This window comes from Ursus maritimus, unplaced genomic scaffold, assembly GCF_017311325.1.
Source record: "Ursus maritimus isolate PB19 unplaced genomic scaffold, ASM1731132v1 scaffold_14, whole genome shotgun sequence".
NCBI lineage: Eukaryota > Metazoa > Chordata > Mammalia > Carnivora > Ursidae > Ursus > Ursus maritimus.
The window spans coordinates 63635385-63659982 of NW_024423786.1; the positions used below are offsets into that span (position 1 = coordinate 63635385).

General features: G+C 49.3%; 1 protein-coding gene across 1 annotated transcript in view; it reads left to right on the top strand.

The window, feature by feature from the left end:
• DNAH9 (dynein axonemal heavy chain 9) overlaps nt 1-24598 on the top strand; it is a 312417-nt gene that overhangs the window by 103422 nt on the left and 184397 nt on the right. The window contains exons 27-31 of the mRNA XM_040630049.1: nt 2906-3062; nt 9060-9164; nt 18254-18411; nt 21134-21272; nt 22767-23054. Of these exons, the coding sequence (XP_040485983.1) occupies nt 2906-3062; nt 9060-9164; nt 18254-18411; nt 21134-21272; nt 22767-23054 (847 nt within the window). The remainder of the gene's footprint in view (nt 1-2905; nt 3063-9059; nt 9165-18253; nt 18412-21133; nt 21273-22766; nt 23055-24598) is intronic.

Consider the following 24598-nt stretch of genomic DNA (forward strand, 5'->3'; position numbering starts at 1 on the left):
GAAGCCTGAGGCTGGGAGACGTGGAAGGCCTGGGCCAGTCTGGAGGCAGAACCCAGCCCGCGGGGGCAGCTGTGGTTAATGCTGTGTGCTGGCCTCCGTGATGTTCTAGCTCCCTGGGGAACCTGCCTTCCTGCGTTTCACATACAAAGGCTGAAATACGTACGGGAGTTTTGCACTCAATTAAAGGAGAATTCAGGGACTCCCTTCATGTCTTTTCAAACCCATTTTGGTTCTAGTGGAGACACAATCCCCATCTGGCATGAAGGGCATTAGTCTGGGTTTTCAGATTGAGAAACAGAGTTCGTTTTGGACGCTCCTGGTCCAGCCTGGAGGTGGAGAGCCTATGTATTAATTTTCTGGGTATCAAAAAGTTGGGCCGATGGCACATTTTTAGTGGCTTTCTCGAGGTATAATTTACAAACCTTACAGTTCACCCATCACAATTGTGCAACTCGGGGACGCCTGGCTGGTTCTGTCGGTGAAGCGTGTGACCCTTGATCTCAGGATTGTAAGTTCAAGCCCCGCGTTGGGTGTAGAGATTATTTAAAATCTTAAAAAACAAAACAAGTGTACGATTCAGTGATTTTTAGTAATTTGTAGAGTTGTACAGCCGTTACCACCATCTAGTTTCAAACTTGGCCATCACCCTTTCTGTGGTCGATCCCACATCCTCTTCCCAGGCAGCCGCTGAGCTGCTGTCTGTCTCTGTGTTCCAGACACTGCATCAATGAAATGATACACTGTGTGATAGTTTGCTTCTGACCTCTTTGACTTAGCATAATGCTTCTAAGGTGCCTCCTTCTTGTAACACATATCTGTACATATTTCATTCCTTTACATGGGTAAATAGTATTCCGCTGTGTGGATACATCACATAATTGTTTACCCATCTGCCGTTGATGGACATTTGGGATGTTTCCAGTTTCTTGGCATTAAGAACATTGCTGCTAGAAGCATTTCTGTGGAAGTCTTTGAACATAAATGCTCAGTTCCCTTGGGTAAAGCCCTGGAAGGGGAATTAGTGCATCATATGGTAAGCTTTATGTTTTAGTTTAGTTTTGTTTTGTTTTTGTGTTTTTTTTGTTTTTTTTTTTAAGATTCATTTATTTATTTGAGAAAGAGAGAGTGCGAGCAAGGGTAAGGGCAGAGGGAGAGAATTCCAAGTAGACTCCCTGCTGACTAGGGACCCAGACTCGGGGCTCAGCCCCACGACCCTGAGGGCATGACCTGAGCTGAGATCAGGAGTCAGATGCCCAGCCGACTGAGCCACCCAGGCACCCCGGTAAGCTTTACTTTTTAAGAAACTTCCGAACTGTCTTCCAAAGTAGCTGTACCATTTTCCATCCCCACCAGCCTTGTATGAAGTTCCTAGTTTCCTTGCCAACACTTTTGACTATAGCCGTCCTCGTGGGTGCGTCGTGGTATCTCATTGTGCATTTGGTTCACATTTCCCTAATGACCGGTGGTTTTGAGCATCCTTTTACGTGCTTATTACCCAAAGGCACATTTCCAACTACATGGAAATGTAAGTCCTTTTTAAAAGGCACCAGAAACAAGGGGCACCTGGGTGGCACAGTCAGTTGAGCATCTGACTCTTGGTTTTGGCTCAGGTCCTGATCTCAGGGTTGAGGGATCAAGCCCCACGTTGGGCTCCATGCTCAGCGCAGGGTCTGCTTGAGTTTCTCTCTCTCCCTCTCCCTCTGCCCCTCCACCCACGCTCTTTCTCTCTCTCTGTCTCGCAAATGAATAACCTAAAAAATTAAAAGTAAGGACCAGAGACAAGCTTAAAGCTGATTTTATTTTATTGTCATTAGGAAAGATAGTCACAGGAGGGTTAAACAGATGGAATGATTGATCCCTTCATTCATGAATTTGTTTCATAAATAATTATTGAGGGCTTAACGTGGCTGGAGCTGTGCACGGCCTTCATGTGTCTTGTGACGACCTATATGAACGATGCGTGTGGTTTATATTGATGGAAGCTGGAGCGGAATAGAGCAGAGGAGGAGCTCACCTGAAGGGCATCGGCTCGCTCCCCCAGTGCTGAGCGGTCCGGGAATACTCCTAAGTGGGGGAAATAATATCAAATATGAGACTCAGGGGGTGAGTATCCACCAGCGAGGCTACCAACTGCCATGTTGCAAAAGGACATGACTCAGGTGGACCGGAAGTGCCGGAGCTGGATGGGGAAGGAGAGCGGGACGGGCGCAGTCCTAGTGCGTCTGGGTCTCCTCGTCCATTTGAGCGACTGTAACAAAACGCCACAGACTGGGTAGCTTATAAATGATGGAAATTGATTTCTCACAGTTCTGGAAGCTGGGGAGTCCAAGATCAGGGCACCAGCGTGGTCATGTTCTCGTATGGGCCCCTTTCCCGGCTCATAGCTGCCGTCTTCTCGCCGTGTGCTCTCACGGTGGAAGGAGCAAGGAGTCCCTCCGGAGCCTGTTCCATAAGGGCATGAATCCCATTCATGAGGCCCCCCCTTCATGAGCTACTTCAAGGCCCCACCTCCCAATACCATAGTCTTTGGGGATTAGAACTGGGGAGCTGGGGCACGCACACATTCAGAACGTAGCCTGGGCACGGGAGAATAGCTCTCTCTGAAGGCACCTTAGGGCACTGGGGCTGGAGGGTGGGAGAGACGGGCAGTGAGCAGGGGCAAGATCAGAAAGGGCCTGGCAGCGAGCCAGTGATGCCCTCGAGGGAGAGAGAATCACGATCAGATGATCCTTCAGAGAGTGGGGAACAGATGGGAGAGGGGGCTCTGGCTTTCCTTTACAGAAGCTGTCAGGTCTCCCATGGCCTGGAATCCGAGCTCTATCTCCCTAGGACCCAGCAGGGCCAGAGCCATTGGTCGGGCCGCCTGGGGCCCTGGCAGTGACCTACGCACTCCTGTGTTTGACAGATGCTACATCACCCTCACCCAGTCTCTGCACCTGACCATGAGTGGAGCCCCAGCAGGACCCGCAGGCACAGGCAAGACGGAGACCACCAAGGACCTGGGCCGAGCTCTGGGCATCATGGTGTACGTCTTCAACTGCTCGGAGCAGATGGATTACAAGGTATGCCTCACCTGTGGGACGGGGTGCTAGGAACTGGGTGGCAGCCCACACTGGGGTCCAGGTTCATTCATGCCACCCTGGCCCAGCTCGGAGGCCCAGACACGGAGGTCTCTGCTGGCTCCGTCCCAGGAGACCTGAGGATCTCTGATCCCTGGAGCTTGTTTACCTGCCTGTAAGCCAGTGAGCCTCATTTTGAGATCTTTTGTCACCTGGACAACGAAGAGGCTGAGCATTTATGCCAAGGCTCACATTCACTGTTTGACCTAGAACCACAGAAAGGCTCCTAAGTGGCTCCCAAGAAATCTTCATATAAAAGTGGGCGTGTTCCCAGTATTTCTACAAGGGCAGGTATGACTCCTGAAGGCAGATTAGATTAACTTCCACTCCTAACAAGTGATGGCCACGAAGGTCAAGTGCAAGGCCAATGTTCTTCATTCAGGTGCTCGTCGTTCTTACTTTTTAAATATATTCCAGGTTCTGTGTCATAGAGAAAAGCAAGAGAAACAAGAGGCCCATAGGTCACTTCTTAGCTAGCAGTTTTCTGCTAGATATCCTATAGATTCTTTTTTTTGTTTTTAGTGTAGTAAGATTGTCTCACTTTCTCATTATTTTTGTTTTGTTTTATTGTATTATTTTGGTCAACTATCTTCAGTCCCTTTTGAAACAGGATGGCATGTAAATAAATTTAGAGTGGGGGCAAAAATAAAACCATAGCATTAAGGAGATTAAATATTTGTATGTATAAATCATGATATATTGGGTACAAAATAAATTTAATTTAAAAATAATTTGAGACTGAGAGCTAACATATAGAACTCTAAATGAGATTCATCTGCAAGTTTAATAATTTCTCTTGTGCAGAAAATTTTGCTGTGCAAAGACTTGCAGAAGCCTAAAGCCCCATGTTTGCTCGTAGCAAGCAAACAAAATGAGGATTCAGACGCCAAACAGCTGTCCTCCTCATATTCTACAGTCTAAATTTTATCATGGTTGCTTTTGTTGATGACAGCATTAAAGTACTATTTCTCTTAAAAAAAAAAAAAAAAGGGCACCTGGGTGACTCAGTTAAGCATCTGACTCTTGATTTCGGCTCAGGTTGTGATCTCAGGGTCATGGGATCAAGGCACGAGTTGGGGTCCATGATGGGTGTGGAGCCTGCTTAAGATTCTCTCTTTTCCTCTCTCCCCTGCCCCCGGCCTCACGTGGGCCTGTGTGCATATATGGGCGCTCTCTCTCAAAAAAAATTTTTAAGTAATATTTTTCTCTAATTCAGGCTAAAAGAAGGAAGTGGGTTTTTTTCCCCCTACAAACTCAACCTTTAAGGATTGAGTTTCTGTATTTTTTCTATAGTTGAGCAAAGACAGCATTGCTGAATAAATATATTCTCCCCAGAGGGACATTCCGGAGGACATGCTTATTTAGATGTAGAAGACCTGGTGTATTGATTGAAGAAAATCAGCAGGATTTCTTCAAATTTATGCCTGGCATTCCTAACAGGAATAGATGAGTTGGCCTCATGACGAGGGGGTCACTAAGGCTATCTTCTCCAATTCTTTCAAACCTTACTGTGGAACCCTGATACCCCACCAATTCCTCTGAGGGTACAGGATGAGAAGAGGGGTCTATCCATAGTTTGTCTGGAGTGTGCAGAGCCCTGGTGGAGTCTAGTGAAGAGACAGATCAGAGCAAGAACGATAGGGATAACTATAGCAAAACACACTAAAAAGATGGCGATCTCTTCCTAGGCACCAAATATCCTGCATAACCAACATCCTCACCGAGCTGTTTGCAGACCTCCTCTTCCCGTTGTTGTCCAGCTGTTTAGAATTATTTTCATCACAAACACTCTCTGGCAATCAAGTTAATATATTGAGCATCACCACTGCTCAGCATGTGTGTGCATCATGAGAGGGTGGGTGGGTGGATGGGTGGATGGATGGCTAGATAGATCTGTGATACAGATAAATGCACTTAGGTAGATGGAGAGATGACAGATGAGAGAGAGAGATGATAGCATGATAGATAGATGATGGATAGCTAGAGGGACGAAGTATAGCCTGGTCTATCTGGAAAGACAAGAGAGATATATGAAATAGGGGAGATGTAGAATGTGTGTCCTACCGACTCTAATCCCTGGAATACTTCAGAGACGGGAAGAGCACAGAGTATGCTGGTCAGGAACCTCCTGGGGGATGTGAGAACCAAGGGTGTGTAAGGTTTGGGTGAGTTCCAAACAGGGCAAATGCCATTTTAACACCTCCTAGCCCATTAAAACGTCAGCTTCAAAGACATGACCAAGTTCTCTGTGAGTCATCAACCTTCCCCCTGCTCCTTGCTCTCACTTCTGCCTTGAGCTGTCCTCACAGGGACTGGCTGGGATGAGGAGAGGACGGAGTGAGGGTCAGGAAGAGCTGTCTCGCACTTCACCAGGCATCGTTCTGACGGGTCATTCACGACACTCACAACAACCTTTTTCCGTACTCCCAGAGAATAAGCTAGCAATAAATATGGAGCAGAGGCCGAGTGCATTAGAGCGGACTGGGGAACAGATTATAGGAGATAGGGGTTCCACAAGGAGGGGAGGGACACAAAGCCATGAAGAGAACATGCCCCAGAAGTGGTGGCCGTAATGAAGACCCTTCAGGCTTCTGGACTCAAGTGGGAGCGTGACAAAAACGGATGGTATCTGAGGAAGACTCCTTGGGTAGCCAGACGAATGGAGGCGGGAAGGGACTGGAAGGAGGGCAAATTTTTGCTAAGAACATCGCAGTTATTCAAACCAGAGAGGGTGAGCCATCATGCTGGGGTAGTATAAATGGAAAAGAAAACATGAGAGACTTTAACGAACAGAATGATACCTGATGAACGTGGGGAGGGCTGGGTGGTGAGACAGGGAGGGGCTAAAGAGGAGAGATGGGCTGTAGTCATGGACCCTCACAATGATGCCTCTGTGATCCCACAAAGAGGCATCGGGTAATGGGGCGAACACAGGACAGTGTGGAGACTTGGGGAAAAGGCAAAGTCATGGCTCCCCTCTGTTAATTCTGGTTGGAAAACCCATAAGCCTAGTCACTTCTTCTGGAAACCATTGCAGTTTTAGTGCTAAGGTGTTCTTTATGTCATGGCAGCAGTACCATGCCCCTTGACCTCGATTCAGAGACGCTATTGCTGAAGGAGCAAATGGTTTTGAACCTGAAAGTACCTGGGATTCTTTTGGACCTCTCTGCAGCATCAGTGCTAGAGAACACGCATTCCTTCCTGAGAAACCCTACTGTCTTGGTCCCTGAAAACTTATATTCCACAATAACTGCCTTCTGGGTCTCCTTCTTGGATCCTTTTTTATAATTTTACATTTTATCTGGGTCTTGACTCCAGAATCTACCTTCCAGCCTCACCCAAGAACAGTCTTCCCAACTAGAAGGAAGGGCGTTTGGATGCCCTCCTGTTTGGTTAACACTCTCTTCTGCGACATTTCCTGCTGACCCCCATCTTCCTCCCGGCCAGCTTCCCCATGCCATGCGTGCTGAGGGACTCATTTTCCCCCGTGGCCCGGGGTGGAAATCTCGGACACCCTGATTGCTCACATCCTTCCTTCTGTAGTTGCAATCAGTCATCAGTGTTGATTCGTCCTTCAGCAGGCCTTTCAAAGCTCCCAGACCATCGGCCCTATTCCAGAAACTCGGTGTCTTGTGCTAGGCGACACCACAGTCAGGCTAATAGTACCTCGTACCGTTGTGGTGGCATCAGAAATTATGGTGATATGGGGTCCTGGGCTGTGCTTATTAGGCCCTCGGGAGAAAGTGTGGGGGTGACCCATATCCACCTAAGGAAACTCTACCCTTTTTTTGTCTTCTCCATTGGATTTCCACTTGATGAAAGAGATCCGCAGCTTTAACAGGCTTTCCGAACCACTGTTCACCTGCAAACGCGTGGACTTTTGATTCCCAAACTGCCACATAAGTAAATGTGACATTTGATAGGTTGTCTAATATAGTACTGGATATAATGTATATTAATCTCTATGCATATCAGGTGTTATATATACCCACACACATACTCATGAATACAGTAAGAGTAATATCCACCTATAGGCTGCAATGCCTGGGATTTATGTCACCTCCTCCATAGAGAGACCATCTACGGCCACTCAATCCGAAACAGCCACATCATTGTAGGACTCCCGTGAGACTTGTCATTATCTGACTTTTTCTTCTTTTTGTGTCATTGTCTGTTTTCTCCCCTGGAAGGTACATCCCGTGAAGATCGTGGCTTTGTCTCCCTGTTCCTCATGACCTAGGACAGTCTCTGACCCATAGCACATGCTCAAAAAGTATTTGTCGCATGAATATAGGAGTCCGTTATTTCAGGGAGCTTAATGGAAGGGGGGGCTTATCCTTCCGTCCTTTTCACAGGCTAGCTTCTGGGATGTTAGATCAGATCTCCTAAAATGTTGCTTTAATCTTGCTTTCCTCTGCTCCAAGCCTCCACGGACCCTCCACGGTCCCTTCTAATAATTCAAGGCTTTTCATAACCATGAACTCGTTTTGTAATTCTACTTTCCAGCCCAAATGACACCTTTATTTTTCCCTAGACATATCATGATTTTGCTCATCCTGTGCCGATAATATTTACTGCTCCCGGAAAGCCCTTACCCACTTCCCTATCCCCTTCCATTCTGCCCACACAAATACTAATCAGCCAGCCTTCCCACCATGTTATGAAGATAGCATTCAGTTCTGTGAGATACCAGAACCCCAGATCTTCTGCCTTCCCTTCCTATGTTCTGTCCACTACGCAAGCGTTCACCAGCGGGCATCCTAAGAAAACCAGGAGTCCCATGAGGAAAACGGAAAATCCTGGCCCTAAAACATTGACCGAATGTCGTGGTGCAGGACTTTTCAGTCCTTCCCTTAAAATTCTAATATATGTCGTAAATTAGCAAAAGAGGGTTCTAGAATGCGGCATTTCCTCGACTCGATGGACCCAAAGGCCTTCTCTTCAAGGAGCATCTCCCAGATTTGGCATCCCATGAAATGAACTTTGGGAAATGCTGTCCTGACACCGTCTGAAATTCAGCTCTTTGGCAACGCTGATCACTACCTGGCACGCGCTTTGATTCGCTCCTTTCTGAGCTCCATTAACAGCGGTGTCTTTACATCCGTTGGACCACTGCTCCTCTGGCGATTGACCTGCTTTGTCTGTACGCCTTCTCTCCACAGCCCAACCAGAAGCTCTCAGAAGGACTGAGCCCTTCCGTGTCCAGAGCGTGAGCTGTGCGCAGGGCTGATGGTCACACTCATTACAGAAGCGAACGGGACTTTTCCACTCTCCCAGCGCTTTATCAAAGTCCCCTTGCCAATGGCCTTGAGAGTGTCCCCCCATAACCTCCATCTTGGTACGACTCCATGGTTTACTGCTTCACACCGAACGCCTAGATGGTTTTTATTTTCAGAACAGATATCCCATCTTCCCTTTGAAATTCTTTTCTTGCTCTCATTTGAAAATATTTACCTGTTATTCACTTTCTATGGATCTTATCACTTCCCCGTCTATCTCCAGCTTCCTGTCACTCCGGGAGGGCTGGGTCTTCCAATCTAAAGATACAGACATAAACTTTTTTATCAGCGTATGCCAAAGGCTGAGTGGAGGCGTGTTTTTTGGGTTTTTTTTGTTGTTTTTTTGTATGGTGAAATAAAAACCAACAATATTTTATTCATTTCCTGGGATTTTGAAGGCTACAGAAGCCACAAGCCCAATGACATTTTAAAGGGATTTTGGTCCAAGTGTCTTGAAAGGCTCTGTTTGATCCTGTGACTTACACGGGCACCCATGGCCATCAAAAATGTAATTGCCCTTCAAATTTTAATAGGAGTTTTTTGAACCAGTGGTCTTGAGGGGACTGGAAGGATCTCTCACGAACGGGATGGGAACTGACTTAGATGTGTGATGATGAGCCCAGCACTGAGAGTAATTTCATCTTTGTACGTTTCCTTGCAGTCTTGCGGCAACATCTACAAAGGCCTCGCTCAGACCGGTGCCTGGGGCTGTTTTGATGAGTTTAACCGAATCTCGGTGGAGGTCTTGTCAGTGGTGGCCGTGCAGGTATGGGGGCCGGAGGTTGGCGGGAGCCCCGTGGTCTTCTTGCCAAGCACTGTGGAAGGCTCTACATCCTCTTGCTGTCAACCTCCGCTCACCCATTTCTGTGTCCCCTTCCCCACTCGGACTCCATGCCCTTTCCCCTGCCCACTAAAGTCGGCCCCACTGCAGGACGTGGGCACCCTGTGAGTCCCTGCCAAGGTGACTCCATTTACTGGCCATGGGACTCCGTTTCCTCCCCTGTGACAGGTCCCACCTGCTTCCTGGGGGCGAGGAGAGGATCAAACCGGATGATGGAGCCCAGCTCTTGGAAAGGCTGTGGACTTTGGGAATGTCTTCCTGGTTGTAACTGAGTCTGGGAAAGTTACTTGACATCCCTTGGTCCTGTTCACCTCGTTGTATATAAAGCGAGGCTCACAGGGTGAATGGTGCCGAAGGGAGGAAGTCCTGTTTGGGTCACATGTATGTGACCACTTGTCTTTCAGCTCATCCAGAAAGTGTCTCCTCCATGAGGCACCTACAGTACAGTGAGTGCCATGCTCAGAATTGGGGGCAAGGGTCCCCGGTTGAATAGGACATGATCCCTAACTTCACAGGTCAACTTTAGTTCCTCAGGGCATGAGCTCTCTTTAGTGCTGTAGGAGTGATTTGATTCCTGACTCACAGGATGGGACAAGACCGCTAGATACGCCATCTTGAAACCAGGCCTTAAAAAAAGATGGAGGTGATTTGGATTAGGGTAAAGGTCTATAGACCGAGGAAGCGAGCAGGAAGAGGGAAGGGGTAGGGAAAAGTGAGCCAACCTCTGTTGAAAGTCTATTCTGTACCGTATCATCACTTACGTCGTGTGTGTGTGTGTGTGTGTGTGTGTGTACACGCTGGGGGGAGAAACCGAAGACCAGCTGAAAAAAGTAATTTGTCCAAGGGCACAGTGTCGGCAAGTGGCAAGGTTAGGACTTGAAGCCAGCACCGCCGCCCATCCTGACGGGGTGCAGGTCTAGACACAGATATCCAGTGTACGAGGAATAAAATGCTGGAGAAGAGCATTAGGCTGGAGGGGTGGGTTCAAGGCAAACAGCAGATGGGCTCAGTTGCCATGATGTGTATTGGGCCATCTGTCAGTGGGCAGCAGGGAGCCTCTGGAAGTTTCTGAAGGGGAAATGACCCTCTGCTTGGCAGTGGTTTGAAGGAGGGGCTGAGCAGCAGGCGAATCAGTGGCCGCAGTGAAGTCACTGGTCTCTCTTGAGGGTCCCGATGGGAGCCACGGCCTCAGTGGGAGCCCCTGTGGGCTCCCCCCGAGGTCCCCCAGTCACCCCCGCGAAGCACAGCCTTTGTCAGTACCTGTTGTGCACTCCTTCCAGTAAACGGCGGCCCCTCTTTCCCGCCAGGAGCTTCTGGTTTCAGGGCCCCCCAGTGCTACCAGCTTGACAAGGCAGTCTAAGGGTCTACACAGTGAAGGAAGCCATGTGGTGATGGCTCTTGGCATGACTGGCCTCCCAGTTTGTGCCTGGGCTCCATATAGCCCAACCATATAATTTTCCTCCTATCCTTTCCCTTTATTTCCAGAGCAATATATATACAGGACAGAAAAAGAAAAGCAGAGCAAGAAGGACTCTTTTGTCCCCCTAGGCCTGTTTAATTCCTTCAGGCCCAAACAAAGGGACAAGGCAAAAGCTTAGCTTGCCTGACACGTTTCTGGGGGCAAGGGCAACGGAAGGGGGGCGGGAGTTGCTGCAGACTTAGGGTGGTCCGCACTGGGGAAGCTGGCGGACACAGTATCCTCCCCCTCCCGCTGGCCTGTGCATCTCCTCCAGCATGCTATCCCCATGCCACTTGCTATCCCCGTCCATGCAGGCTGGAACAGCAGCAGAGCTCACACCATCCGCTGATTCCATGGCTCAACCTTCATCTCCATCTGGTGGTGGGAGCCATAGGTGGTTGGGGGGCTCTGCGGGGTCCCTGCACTTTGCCCTTCCCCCAAGGTAGTCAGGCCTTCCATCTCTTGCATTGGCCAGCCCCATTGGTGCTGCCATTCAGGGATTCTTGCCCGGACTGGCTCTTGGTGAAGCTCTTGCAAGCTGCAAAACTGTGGGGTTCTTCTCTCGTTTCCAGTGGTGATGTGTGGTTTTCCCTTGTCTTCGGATTGTTTGACTCGGTAGGACTTGGTGGCAACGGTAAGTCAAATAGGTGCCCGAACACTCTCTTGGACTGAGAACCCTCGGCTAGCTCTGTTCATGGGAGCTGACTGTGTGCGTTTCAGTCTACCACGTTGATGGTTCAAATCAGCTGCGATGGGAGTATTCTCACAACGGAAACTGGCAACTGCTACAACTCAGAGGCATTTTGTTTTCCTGGCGAGCTGGGTCTTAAATATTTACCAGCATACCTCCGCCTTGTCAGAATATATGTCAGTGTTGCCGCAGTTTTTTTTAATTTTAAAGACAAGCTGAAAGTCCAGATTTCTATTAAAAAAAAAAAAAAAGTCTCCAGGTTTCTGAAAGTGGGCAGCTCATTCAATTAAAAAAAAAAACAAAAACAAAAACAAAACACCTGAGTTGGACCAAAAAACATGGCGCAGGCTGCGTTCACCTCTGTGGTCACTTCAGAGCTTAGAAGAACCAAGATTGACGTCCTTTAGCTCTGTGTGACTTTGGGGGTGGAGGATGTGGAGTAACCTGAATAAAACCGCTTTCTCAGAGTACTGATTCTGGGCCTAGGTTGGTTCTGAGAGTCGGGAGAGAAGCATAAGCTCTTTGCGGCTGTGGGTGTCAGGATCGATAGCCATAATTATATGGTGTACCTGGGGTTTTCCTCCTTCCTCCACTGCAGACACCCATCTTTTTTACTCCCTTGTCCACCATGCTCTGTTAGTTCTATTACTGTAATGTCCACCCCTTTCGTCTCTGCTGGGAGGAGTTTCTGCATCCTGTCTTCTGGCTGCTGGCCCCAGCTTGCTGAGGGCCTTTCTCATCCTCACCAGCCAGGTCGCACTGCCGTGACTGCCCTCCCTGAAAGCCAGGACCACTTAGCCTGGAAAGTTACCCCCGTGGTGTCCCAGTGCAATGGGGTTGTCAAAGAGCCATCTCACGGTGTCCCTCCAAGGAGCCCTGGGGAGGAGCCAACAGGAAGCAGTGAGAGCCAGACCAGGGTCAGTGTAGAGCTCATCTTGGGCTCCAGAGATTGTGGGAGCAATCCCACATGCAGTTGGGATCTTAAACAGGTTCTGGCAGGGTGGGGTAGACTAGGCGAGGGGTTGGGGAAGTGCTTATGTGTATAGGACATGTCTGAAACCACACAGCCAGTATTCAACTTGGGTCTGCCACTTAGCAGCTGTGTGACTTTGGGCAAGTCCATGTCTCAAGTCCCACATCTGTAAAGAGGGTTAGTAATAGTACCTACTAGATGCAGTTGTAATAATTATTAAATGAGTTAATATGTGTAAAACACTTAAAGCCCCACGGATAGTAGGCATGCAATAATATTAGTCTCTGTGATGCTGGTGGTGATGGTGGTGTTGATGATAGTGATGATGGTGATGACCATGATGGTGATGATGGTGATGACCATGGTGATGATGGTAGTGTGGAAACAGTGGTGATAAGATGGTGGTGGTGGTGGTGGTGGTGATGCTGGTCATGATGATGATGGTGATGACCATGATGATGATGGTAGTGTGGAAACAGTGGTGATAAGATGGTGGTGGTGGTGGTGGTGGTGGTGGTGATGCTGGTCATGATGATGATGGTAGTGTGGAAACAGTGGTCATAAGATGGTGGTGGTGGTGGTGGTGATGATGGCCATGAGGATGATGGTGATGACCATGGTGATGATGGTAGTGTGGAAACAGTGGTGATAAGATGATGGTGATGGTGGTGGCCATGATGGTGGTGGTCATGATGATGATGACAGTGTGGAAATAGCGGTAATGGTGGTGGTGACAGTGATGACGGTGGTGACGGTGATGACTATGATGATGATGGTGGTGGTGATTACTATCATTATTACCTGAGCACTGCAGGCCATAGGTTCAAGGGCAGTAGAAAGTCGGGAGACACGGGGCAGGGAAGGAGGGTCTCACCAGCCTCCTCAACACCCTTCACTCCTCCTCTGGCCCAGCCTCAGACCGTCTTCCCAAACTTAGTGTCCTCATTGATGAGGCAATACTCACCAGCCATTGTCCCCAGTGCATAGCAGATAAACACTGTGAATTTGCCTTATTTTGAAACTGCCCAACAGGATGTCCTAGTAGGTTCTCCAAGGTCAGTTCCTTTTGGCTTCTGGAATTAAATAAGTTCAACCCCGTATTCCCTGATGCTTTCACACTCCGGTCTCGAAACATACCCATAGGAGAGACATTCTCAAGAAAGTGGTCTGACAGCAGCCTGGGCAGGATCTGAGCCCATCCCATTTAAAATCCTATACTCGTCCAAGGAGAAAATTGCACTTAATTATTTCCACAGCAATCCAGGCTGGCATATTGGTTCAGAAGCCACACCAGCTGTGACAGCTCTCCCCATCCTCCCCTGTCCCCTCCTCCCTCTCCTCCTCTCGGCTCCTTGCCTGTCTGCGCTCCTCTTCCCAGTAACTTCTCCAAAAGTGCGTGTGCTCCGGTGTTCTTGGAGGTGGGTATTTTCATGTCTCTGTCAGATTGGTCAGGCAGAATTGCATGTACGTTTGGGAAAAAGTATGGCAATTGCAAGAGCAATTACTCTGCTATTTTAAAAATGTATAAAATACCACTTACACTTTTTTTTCCCCCAGATTTTTGCCAATACCATTGCCATCGGCTCACTAGGCCTTGGACCCAGGGACATGTGTCAACAGGACACACTCCACCCTCCTCTCCCCCCAGCCCCCTGTCCCCTTCTGTGCTCCCTGGCCAGGCATTTCTCCCACGTCCCTTCCTTCCCTACGGCACAAGTGTGCTGGGCCGAGGTAGGAAGCAGCTAGAAGCCGACCAGTTAGCAAGGCCTTGGGAGGTCACCCCAGCAGTGTTCCAAGGACTCGGGGCGCCGAACACATGCTAGAGTTTCAGAACCAAGGGAGTTTCCCACATAACACCCTTTATAAAGGAGCTTAAGGTCTAAGGTAAAAACACGGAAATATTTTTTCATAACTGTACGAAGTGGTGAGTGGGTTGCACTTCCTGCAAACTCCAATCTGCTTTTGCAGAGAGAAGCATGAAATGAGCCAGGCAGGATCTTAGTAACACATGGCATTTTGGGGCAAGGTCTGGACCCCGGAATGGGCCACTTCCCCAGAATGGAAGGGGCAAGATAGAGGGCCTCGGAGGAAAAAGCTGAGAGAATTCAGGCAGCTCCAAGCTAGCTGATGAGCTCCTTGACACCTGTCACCTGCAGGAAAGATGTGTGACCGTTAGCCTTCATGAGCATGTCTGATACAAGGCCCCAGCCTGGGTGGGAGGGTGCAGGGGGCGAACCCTCCGTGATCCCCACCAGCTTCCGGCCTGGGAAGGGAGAGACCTCATGCTGAAGAGGTCCCATCAGCCCGCCATGGCTGGATGAGCACATGTGGCTTGTGCAGAATCCAGAACCGATCACCTACAATCGCTGGCCCGCAATATAGAGAGGTCAGACCTCTGACCCCCCCGAGCTTGAGCCTGACTGGCCCAGGTTAGCGGGCTGCAGAGACACGTCCTCCCCACGGCAGGTGGGGCACAGGGAGTGGAGGACGCAGGTGCACTGGCGGGGAGGGGCCGGTCTGCAGCTCTGATGGGGACACTGGGCAGCAGCAGGGAGAAGCAGAAATCCCAGAATTAACTAGACTCTACTGGTTCTTGAATTGAGCATATATCCAAATCACCCAGAGGGCTTACTCATCAACTGGACCCTACCCCAGAATTTCTGATTGGGTTAGTCTGGGGTGGGGGCTAAGAATTTGCAGGGGAATTTGGTAGGCCCCAGGACGTGGAATGGTGGACAAGTCACTTATACCTTCTTGCCTTCCATTTCCTCATGGGGAAAATGATTTTGCGTATCACGGTTTTCCCAACTTTGGCATTTTCGATGTCTTGAGCCTGATAATTCCAGAAATTTCCCCCTGTAATTGGGGCAACAAAAATGTCTCCAGCCATGGCCAGATGTCCCCTGGGGAGGGCAGGTACAAAAGCACCCCCAGGCGAGAGCACTGGTTTCTGTGTAGCTCTGTGTGTGTGTGTGTGTGTGTGTGTGTGTGTGTGTGTGTGTGTTTTCTTTAGTGACTGGTAAATGCATCTTTTCTTACCTCGTGGAAACATATGTGTCTAAATTATGGTTATTTTCAGAGCAAAACAAAATTCCCCTGAAAGGTACATGTTTGATGAGGAGCCACACGTGGCTGGCACCGTGTCCTTCTGGTAAAAGGAGGTTTGGGGAAGCAATCAATAAGAACGTGAGCTCTGGGACCGGATTGCCTGGTTGGTAACTTGGGTTGCCCTGCTTACCAACTGTTAGACAGCTGGCAAGTTTCGTGGGTTTTTTGGGGTTTTTTTTTTTTTGCCTTGTAACTTTTTATTTTTATTTTATTTTATTTTATTTTTATTTATTTTTTAAAGATTTTGTTTATTTATTTGACAGAAAGACAGCAAGAGAGGGAACACAGGCAGGGGGAGTGGGAGAGGAGGAAGCAGGCTCCCAGCGGAGGAGCCTGACGCGGGGCTCGATCCCATCACACCCTGAGCCGAAGGCAGACACTTAACGACCCGTAACTTTTTATTTTTAACCGATTTTAGACTTCTAGAAGAGTTGCAGAAATAGCATCAGGTCCCCGCCTACCCTTCCCCTCACCTCGCTAAACTCAGCACCTCACATGACCGTGGCCCAGCTTGTTAACCTCCCCTGCCTCAGTTTCCCTATCTTTAAAATGAGGATCTGCCCATCTCATCCGCTATTGAGAGGACTTCATGGGATAACTCACATCAAATACTCCAAGAAGCACCTGGTACATACCAAGTGCTCTCGGTAAATGTCAGTTATTCTTTTGTTGTTATGCCCTGTGGCTTTAAAATCTTTCAGAGCGATGCGTTTTTAGCAGAGAAATAGACGCCGGTGGGGGAGGAGTGTCTCTGGCCCTTTTGGTATCAGTTTGTGCCTACCCGTGTTTGAGACTCCAACTGGCTGGGCTTGTGGCGTAATCCATACGCTCCCAGCCCCCCTGCTTCTCGCTCGCTCCTCCCCCACATCCTGAAGGACCTCTGGACTTTTTCGGGGTCCCCGGACCCCGCGCACTGCTTGGAGGGGCTCGTCCTGTGGACCTCGGATGCTGCGAAGGTGGTGAGGAGCTGCCAGGCAGACAGCCTCCCGTCCTGTCCTGCGTCAGCCCTGCTAACAGAGCAGGCTACTAGCACTGATAGCTCCACACTGTCCCTCAAGAGCCCCCCGTAGAATTTTCCATGAAAGGACAGGTGCCGCCCATCCTTCAGTGTGCCATAAACTCTCACCGAGCGTGAGCTTCCTGGGCCTCGGTGTTGCAGGAGGGAAGGCGGAGTCACCGTGAGCTGCAGAAAGGGTCCTGGGCTCCAGCCTTCGCCCAAGGGTATTGGGGCAGTCGGTAAACGGCAATTAAATTTACTCCCCCGCCCCGTAAGATGGTGAGTGTACAGCATGTTTGGTAGACGGGAGGACTGGGGCCGCTGGGAGAGCCCCTTCGTTACCACCCACGTAGGCTGCGGGGAGAAGGGGAGGCGGGAGGTGCTGCGCGGGGCTGTGCCGTGAGCCCCATGTGTGCGGGGCGCTGGAGACCACCTCTGCCACGAGGGCATTGCCATTCTGTGCGCAGAAGAGAAATTTCAGTCTCACACTAATTGCCGTGAGCTCAGATGCGTTTGGTGTTGAGAGCTTCACTCTGGGAGGGGAGCTCAATCCTAACTGTAGACGTGGCCCACATTCCAGTGAGTTCTGCCCAGCCTGGTGCTGGAGAGAGCCTTGCTCCAGCTGCTTCATGTCTTTCTCTTTCACTTCGGCTCCCACTGTCTGTCTGTCTGTCTTTCACAAATGCTCCAGCTCTGGCTCTGTCTTTCTCTGTTTGTGTCCGTCCCTCTCTCCCCCAGACATACGCACGTACCTGCAGCCCAGTCTCCCCAGAACCCTTGGCTATTCTAAACATCCAGACCATGGCCAACGTGACTGGAGCTCACGCAAAGCCTTGCCCTGGAACCCCGAGAAGCTGGAGATACTCGGAGACATTCTGGGGCCTGGCCGAGCAAGTGTGCCCCTCTTGTCTTCCCTCCTCCTGTCGCTGATCATTTTTGCACGCACTTTTCCAAAGCGCCGTGTGTGAAACCGGTGGCTCCGTTTCTGTCTCTCCTCCCGCTGCTGTAAGAGTGAACTAGAATGTAGAGCTGACCAGGCGAAGCTTCAGCTCAAGTCCCTACATTGAAGGAAAAGTCTCATCTCTTTAGAAAGGCACTCCTAGCCCTCGGGGATGTGGCTCCAGCCTCGCTTTGCCATCTACAGGGCGCTCGATCCCTAAAGAGGTGAGCGGTGTGAACGCCGTCTGTTCTAGAGACAGTCTGAGGAGGAAGCCAGGCCGGGGACCACGTTAACGATTTCCACGTCAGCTGCTGTTCTTAAGCGTTTTCCGTGCACTAAGCTCTTTGCAGGCTTGATTGCATTTAATCCTCTGAACAAGCCCGGGGTTAGGTCCTGGTGTTCCCTCCATCACGCAGGGGCCAATCCACTTGCCTGGATTCAAGTCCAGAACCACGACCACTTCCTAGCTGTGCAAGGTCGGGCAGACTACCCCACTGCCTAGTGCTTCTGGTTCCTCAGAGAGAAACGGGTTCAAAGGATCTTGGTGGAGAGCAAATGAATGAATATGTAAGAAGCACTCGGAACAGTGCCTGGTGAGTGGCCAGTGGGGTCAGACACCTGCTCGCTGTTCACTCCCAAGCCCTTAGCTGCTGTGCTGCCCATACGGATGTGGGCGACCAGATTTCTTTTGGACAGCCACCATCAGTAGAGGGACCAGGATGCAGTCACTGTGCCTGTCCTTCAATGAAAGGGGCGGCAGGGCAGGTGTCCACACTGGGCGTAACCCCGTTTCCACTCCACCCCCCGGAACCCTGTGCTGACCTTTTCCATCGACTTGTTCACCAGGTCAAAAGCATTCAGGATGCAATCCGGGACAAGAAGCAGCGGTTCAACTTCCTTGGGGAGGAGATTAGCCTGGATCCCTCTGTGGGAATCTTCATCACCATGAACCCGGGCTATGCCGGCCGCACGGAACTTCCCGAGAACCTCAAGGCTCTCTTCAGGTGAGTGTCAGCCCTGCCCCACACCAGGGCCCAAGAGAGAAGCTGCTTCTGGTTTCTTCCCTGAAAATGTATGGTATATATAATAGAAGAAATTTGGAACCCATGAAAAAGTAGAGTTTATAAAACCACCTCTCACGCTATCACTGGTAAAAGTATTTCTTGCTTAATTCTATTCCGTTCTCCTTTACATGGGTATTTTAAAGTCCTGTGTTCATGGTCGACACACAGTTTCATATTGTTTTGTTTTTTTCCACTTCATACTCTATCATAATCGTATCGTAAATCATCTCTTCTGTTAGATATTCTTAAGAAATCTCATTTCATGGCTACATTTTATTCTACCAAATACATGGTCCACGGTGTAATTAAGTAGCCCCCCACATTGAAGTATTAAGACGGTTTCTAACATTTAAAATAAATTCATACATAATGCTGTAATGTACATCTTTGTACATAAGTCCTTTTCTCTTTATGCACGATTATTTTCTTTGGCTAGCTTCCCAGCAGCGGAATCACTGAGTTAACAGGGGGGCACATTTTTCAGGCTCTTGATACACACCGACAAATTGTTTCCTAAACCGAAGTAATGCCGAATCACACTGCCAGTAGCGAGGCACGGGAACACCTCTCATATATCTCCTTGGCCACCGATGGACATCGCCATGCTTTTAAGTCTTCTTTATTGTGATGAGAAAATGCAAACGCATTTTCTAGAAGGGGCTGGAGTCTCCATTCTTTGTCTCAGGAAGGAGAAGTCAGCCCAACAAAAGAAGATGCCCTGTGGTTTCTGATTTTCTGCCTGCTGGACCACTACCTAAGACAGGCCGTGGGAGTCGTGACACAGAGGTCGGCTTCATCTGGGGACCCAGAGCCCCTGCTCTGTTGGGGACGTGGAGCCCAGGAGACAGCTGGACAGCTCCCCTGTGCACTCTGCCCCTCAGTCCCGTCCCCGTGCTCTCCAGCAGTGGCAGATCCCTGTGTCACAGGAGTGGTGTGGGTATCCCCTCCCCCCCAGGCCAGTGCCCACTGTAACCAAGAGCTCGTTGGAATATCACCAGGCTGCCCAAAGCGGGGCTATTTGTTTGCACAAAGTATTTCTTAAGTGAGCCTCGTGTTTGCAAGCAATAACAGACGTGGGCTATCACCCTGATCAGAACTACTCTTTACATTTCCCCCCCTGAACTTAAAGGGAGCATTTATACCAGAAAATTGGGTTGGGGAGGAGGAGAAAAATATGTGTAAAAACAATAAATACAAACATCTACTTCATTTTCACAAAAGCCCTATCTACGAGGTGGGTAGTAGCCCCCTTGTACAGGGAGAAAACAGGGCCAGCACATTGCCCCGGGTAGGAACCGTAGTCACTCAGGTTAGCTAGGAGCCCAAGTAGCAAGCCACAGAAACGGGGTTCAAACCCAGACAGTCTGACGCCAGAACTCTCTCTCTCCCCATCTGAAAACTATCATTCGAAGATAGTTATGACCCTTTGGTGTCTTCCCTTCCGATATCCCGTGGGCAGAGTATTTCTTTCTCAAACTTGGGGTAGGACGCTATACAAGCCAGGATCCTGCCTTCGTTAAGTAATATCTTCCCATAGCACTAACTAGTTTTCCTCCGGGAGCATTATTTCCCGTGGCCTGATTGCATTCTGTTGTATGGATGCATACTTAACCTTATTTCAGGCTGTAACATAATTTTGGGAATCTAAGTGTTTAGTTGCGCCTTTGAATTTGACTATAATGTAAAATAATTTAAAGGAGAAATGTTCTTGAATGGTATGTTTTTGACAATTTTATATCGGTGTAGGGAAAATGCAATTAAATGTAAACAACCTTAGGCTCCTGTTACATACTTAATAAATTAATTTTAAAAATTAAGTAATTTTAGAATCAAATGTTTCCAGAGCTAGAGGCGGAAAAAAAACCCACAATAAATCCTTACAGAGAGACAAAAATTCCCCTCTGTATTCTCATATATGCCATTTTTAAAAATTTAATTTAGAGAGAGAGCGAACATGTGAGCAGGGGGAGGGGCAGAGGAAGAGAGAGTCCCAAGCAGACTCCGTGCCGAGCATGGAGCCCAGTGTAGGGCTCGATCTCATGACGCTAAAATCATAACCTGAGCCGAAATGAAGAGTCACTTGCTTAACCAACTGAGCCACCCAGGTGCCCCTCATATATGCCTTTTGTGGCAAGATGGGGTTAATGGGTTTTTACTCTAGACCTCAGCACTCCATTTTTACTTTTGTATACATGTAAGCACAGACTGAGCCCCTAAGTGTCTAGGCTTGGAGGGGGCGCACGTTTTGAAAATGAGGAATAGATTCCTATAGACCCCGGGAGAGACCCAGTTCCTCAACCTTAGCCCCTAATCTATTATAGAAGGAACTAATCTAATAAGTTACCCAATTACTAAAGCTTTGCCAATGTGTGCTTGTGTCTGGTCCACTGGCCCCAAGTTACAAGATCAGCCGTAGCCCCAACTCTGCCCCTGCCTGCTCTCATCACCCATCACCTCGGACAAGAGAGTTCATGTCTTTTATCCTTGGTCAACTCATCCCTGAACTGGGAGTCTTAGATGAAACTCTTGCTAAGGGCTAAGTATTTATACTCACAGATCCCTCTGTCCGTGATCTCAGCCAATGTCGCTTGTCTTCTAAACCCCTCTTCAACTGTGGTTGGGAAACCATCCTGACCCTCTGTCTCGGTCTCCCCGTTCACAGGCCTTGTGCAATGGTCGTTCCAGACTTCGAGCTGATCTGCGAGATCATGCTGGTGGCAGAAGGATTCATTGAAGCACGGTCATTAGCCAGAAAGTTCATCACCCTTTACCAGTTGTGCAAAGAGCTGCTCTCTAAACAGGTACACTCCCTAGCTTGGCGAGTCCCAGTGTGATTGCCAGCTCCGGACGGGGTCTGGGCCAATGTAGGAGGGAAACATGAGAGCCTTCTCACAGAGAGTCCGTGTGCCCATGGAAGAGTGAGAGCTCCCATCACTTCTACAACAAGGATTCGTGTTCATTTTCTTAGCCTAGCATTAGTGAAAAACCTTACTTGGCCCCCAGACTTCTTTTTTTCATTGACTTCTTAGCAACACCTCGTAGATCCAGTGTCCTGTGAGAAACACCTCGGTGGCCGACAAAATTCCCTTGGAGGAAATGGTCTCGATCGAAGGGATGGGGAGAGGGTTGGGAAGATAGTTAGGCGTTAAGGAGTCCCATAGACATCATTGCTACTTGTCCTTACGGTGACTTCTGCCTGGGGCAGGTCCCCACACAGGACCAAGAGCCTCCAAGGTTCATGCCTTGGGTGGAGAATTTCTTGGTGGCAGGGGTAGAGTCAGGCTTCCTTGGGCTGTTCCCCGTTGAGTTTCTCCTCCCTTCAGGCGTCTCTTACTAGAACTATCTTTGCTGCCACAGCATGGGCGCACGCAGCCCCGTGAAATCTGCCCCAGGTGGATTTCTTTTAAAACCTCTTCGGTTTCTCCATGCTCCCTGGGCCCCAGCTCACCACATCATCTGCCGGGTCCCCACCACCTTGCAGGCCAGCCGCTGACATCCACAAAGCCACCCCGAACCTCTCTTTTGAGCTCTAAACCTGTATACTCAGCGGTCCATACCACAGCTCCCCCCGAGTGTGAGAGAAGCTTCTCTCGTTTGGCATCTGAAGCCGATCTTCCTGCCGGTCCCCACCCCAGCCGCCTTCTCCCGCATTCCGTGCTTCAGAGCGCAAAACCCTCACTTACTCACTGGCCAATTCTGGAACCCTGGGAGTCATCCTTGGCGTTTTCTTTTCCTCAGCCGTCCATCTAATCATGGATGAACTGATGTTCGTTCCACCCTCTGGATCTCTCTCAAATCCTTCTCATTTTCTTCCTTCAACTTTATATCTCAGCACCCCTGCCTCTTGATTTAAACTCTTGCAGCTGCCTTTCTGCTTGTTGCTACTGGTAATTTGTCCTCACTGCGGTTCTCAGAGCATTTGAAGGCCTCCCCAGTGTAGAGCATGTGAGCTCAGCCTGGGCCATCTCTAAGAGCTAACATGGCTTCCTGCTGGATACCCTTCCGCTCTCTGAACAGGCAAGGAGTAGCCAGACAGGTCGGGAAGTGGTTCTGGGTGCTTTCCCTGGCCCCCAACCCCCTGTATGCTCTGGGTCTGCTTTGTTATCACAGCTGGAAAAGTAACTAACGTTAGACCAGGAGCTGGGATCTGTGACCACCACGATCTTCCGTGTCATTGGTTCTTTCCTCCACCTTGGCCTCAGAAGTGACCTGCCTATAATTTTATAGACACCAGCACGGGCGTAGGGCTTTCTGCATCCCAGCAGGCCTGCCTGACCTATGCCACCTTCCCTCAGGATCACTACGACTGGGGCCTGCGGGCCATCAAGTCTGTGCTGGTGGTGGCAGGATCCCTGAAGCGAGGGGACCCTGACCGCCCCGAGGACCAAGTCCTGATGCGCTCCTTGCGAGATTTCAACATCCCCAAGATCGTGACCGATGACATACCAGTGTTCATGGGCCTGATCGGGGACCTCTTCCCTGCCCTGGATGTCCCCCGGAGGAGAGATCTCAACTTCGAAGCGTTGGTTCGGAAGGCAGTAATGGACCTGAAGCTCCAGGCTGAGGACAACTTTGTGCTCAAGGTACACCGGCGTTTTCCCTCCCAAGACTTTTATTTTTGGTCTCTTCCTGCTTTTCTTGGATGATGGGTCATCCTTAATCCAAAGGGGTGCTTTAGATGCACAAATACGTATCTACCTAGGAATAATTCATTTCAGGAGCTCTTTCCTGGGGCGCCCACGCTGCCGAATGTGTGGTGGGGAACGCAAAGGAAAGATGGCACCCCGTCCATCAGAAAGCTCACGATCCCACAGAGGACTAAGTCCCAGCCCGGTCCGCTCGAGCACATGTTTTTATCCTGTGAATTACTTCAGACAGGATTAGAGAGGCCTGGTAGTGGTAGAATATGGGAGCCATGTTGGTTCCTAGGCATGTTTCTGAGCTTGTAAACGTTTTGAAGCGATCAAGGGCAAGCTTTCTCACAATTAAAAAAACCTGAGGGTGGTAGGCAGACTAACGCCACCCCTCTCCCCTCACCCCGAGATGTCCGCATCCCAGTCCCCAGAATCTATGTTATGTGACATGGCAACAGGAGACCCGGGTCACAGATAGAATTAAAGTTGCTAATCAGCTGACCTTGAGGTGGAGGGACGGTCCTGGGTTACCTGGGTGCCCCTATATAATCACAGTGGTCTTTATAAGTGAAAGAGGGAGGCAGGGGGGTGAGTGTCCCGGGGACACCACAGGAAAAACCTCCACCATACAGCGTACGTTTCGCGTGTACAATATAGTGATTTAACGCTTCCATACATCACCCCGTGCTCATCACAAGTGAGCTCCTCAATCCCACCGTCTGTTTCCCCTCTCCACCCACCCACCTCCCTTCTAGTGACCATGCGTGTTATCTGTAGCTAAGCGTCTGTTTCTTGGTTTATTTCTCTTTTTTTCACCTTTGCTCATTTGATTTGCTTGTTAAATTCTACATATGAGTGAAATCATATGGCATTTGTCTTTCTCTGACTGACTTCACTTAGCCTTATACCCTCTAGCTTCATCCGTGTCATTGCAAATGGCAAGATTTCATTCTTTTTATGGCTGAGTAATGTTCCGTTGTGTACGCACACCACTTCTTCTTTAATCCGTTCGTCTATCAGTGGGCATTTGGGCTGCTTCCATGATTTGGCTATTGTAAATAATAAACAATAAACATCGGGGTTATGCACCCTTTTGGGTAAGTGACTTGAGGACATACTATGGAAAAACGAGGATGAAAAATAAAAACGCCACAGGTTTCAAAAATCAAGAATCAGGGGGGAAAAAAAAGTCCTAGCATTTTAGCTGTCAGCAGATCTAGAAAGCAGTGAATCCAAATTAGGGCAGGAAGTCCACGGTCTCCAACAAAAAGACCTCAAAAATGGATACATTCAGGGGCGCCTGGATGGCTCAGTCGTTGGGCGTCTGCCTTCGGCTCAGGGCGTGATCCCGGCATTATGGGATCGAGTCCCACATCAGGCTCCTCCGCTATGAGCCTGCTTCTTCCTCTCCCACTCCCCCTGCTTGTGTTCCCTCTCTCGCTGGCTGTCTCTCTCTCTCTCAAATAAATAAATAAATAATCTTTAAAAAAAAA